Source organism: Charadrius vociferus, unplaced genomic scaffold (genome assembly GCF_000708025.1).
Source record: "Charadrius vociferus isolate BGI_N301 unplaced genomic scaffold, ASM70802v2 scaffold643, whole genome shotgun sequence".
In the NCBI taxonomy this organism is placed as follows: domain Eukaryota; kingdom Metazoa; phylum Chordata; class Aves; order Charadriiformes; family Charadriidae; genus Charadrius; species Charadrius vociferus.
Genome location: NW_009647512.1, coordinates 1,475,859 through 1,477,109, shown reverse-complemented (window position 1 = coordinate 1,477,109; position 1,251 = coordinate 1,475,859). Strand labels below are relative to the sequence as shown.

Here is a 1,251-nt window from a genome sequence, read left to right as displayed (position 1 = left end):
GAGTGGGGGTGATGCGACAGGGGCCCTGTGGTGCCTTGGCAGGTCCCGGGCCCCTCTGCTGGGGACACAGCTGGATGGGACACACACAGGGATGGATGGGACACACACACAGCTGGACGGGGGACACACACGGATGGATGGGACACACACACACGGATGGATGGGACACACACACACACGCACGCAGCCAGGCGGATGGGTACTCACACACAGCCACAGAGGGATGGACAGACACACACACACAGATGGACACACGCTTGCAGACACACACGTGCGTGAAAAAACCTCTCTCTTCTGTAAGTGGGCAGCAGAGGCAGGCTCAAGTGTGCTCAGGGTGTGTTTGCCTCAGTTCGTACATCCTCAGTGCTGTGTAGGAAACGTTTCCAGCTGCTTCTTCCTTCACCTTATCTGTGGGGCTGATGTGTCCGAGCAGTGGGATGCTCCTACAGCCTTTCGTAATACCGGACTCTCCCCGTGTCTCCCAGCATCTGGGCTACTGGTGTGTGTGGGGACCCGGGTGCTGCCTTTGCTGCCGCCGGGCTGCACTCAGCAGTTTTGGTGGCCGAGGGACCCTCTTCCTCCCTGTCCCCCCTTCCCTGCCGCCTTTGGCTCCCAGCTGGCCTGGTCCCCCCCTACCTGCCTGGCACCCCACAGTGGTGGCCAGGCTCTGGCATGTGCCGGACCGGGCCGGGGAGGCTGCCAGCCCCGTGCCACCCCCTCCACCCCAGCAGGGCACAGGGACCCCCATCGCCCCCACGGAGCCGCTTCTGCTGTGCGGTGTCACATCGCACCGTCGGAGAGAGGTGTATTTCACTGCTTTGCTTTCCTTCCCGCCCGACCGCTATTTGCCTCTGTGTGTCATAGTTGGCTTTAGCGCAGCCCAAAAGACTGTTTAGAGGGATTATCCTATTAAAAGAATATGGCTAACGGCAAGAGGAGTGCCCTCTGTGCTGAGTGTTGCCATCCCGCCCCCTCTGCTTACCAAACCCCTGATCTTTATGTCACTTGATGTGGCGTGAACCCTCCACCCATCCGTATGGATCCCTCTGGGGTTTGCCAGAGGTGCCTGCTGGGGCTTACTGCCTTACCAGTTCCCCACAGCTCACCCCGGCACTGGTCCAGGAGGCCCCCGGGTGCCGCCATCCCGGAGCAGTGGTGGTGTGGCGTTATCACCCACAAACATCACCGCTTCTTGCCCCCGTGCTGCCCCTCGGTGAGGCTACGGCTGTTTACCGGCTACTGGCCCACAGG

The 1,251-nt window shown here is 61.2% G+C and overlaps 1 protein-coding gene across 1 annotated transcript in view; it reads right to left on the bottom strand.

Moving 5' to 3' along the window:
- DUSP28 (dual specificity phosphatase 28) overlaps positions 1 to 1,143 on the bottom strand; it is a 7,608-nt gene extending 6,465 nt beyond the window's left edge. Inside the window, exon 1 of the mRNA XM_009880793.1 lies at positions 1,089 to 1,143. Coding sequence (XP_009879095.1) covers positions 1,089 to 1,143 — 55 coding nt within the window. The remainder of the gene's footprint in view (positions 1 to 1,088) is intronic.
- Positions 1,144 to 1,251: the final 108 nt, after the last annotated feature.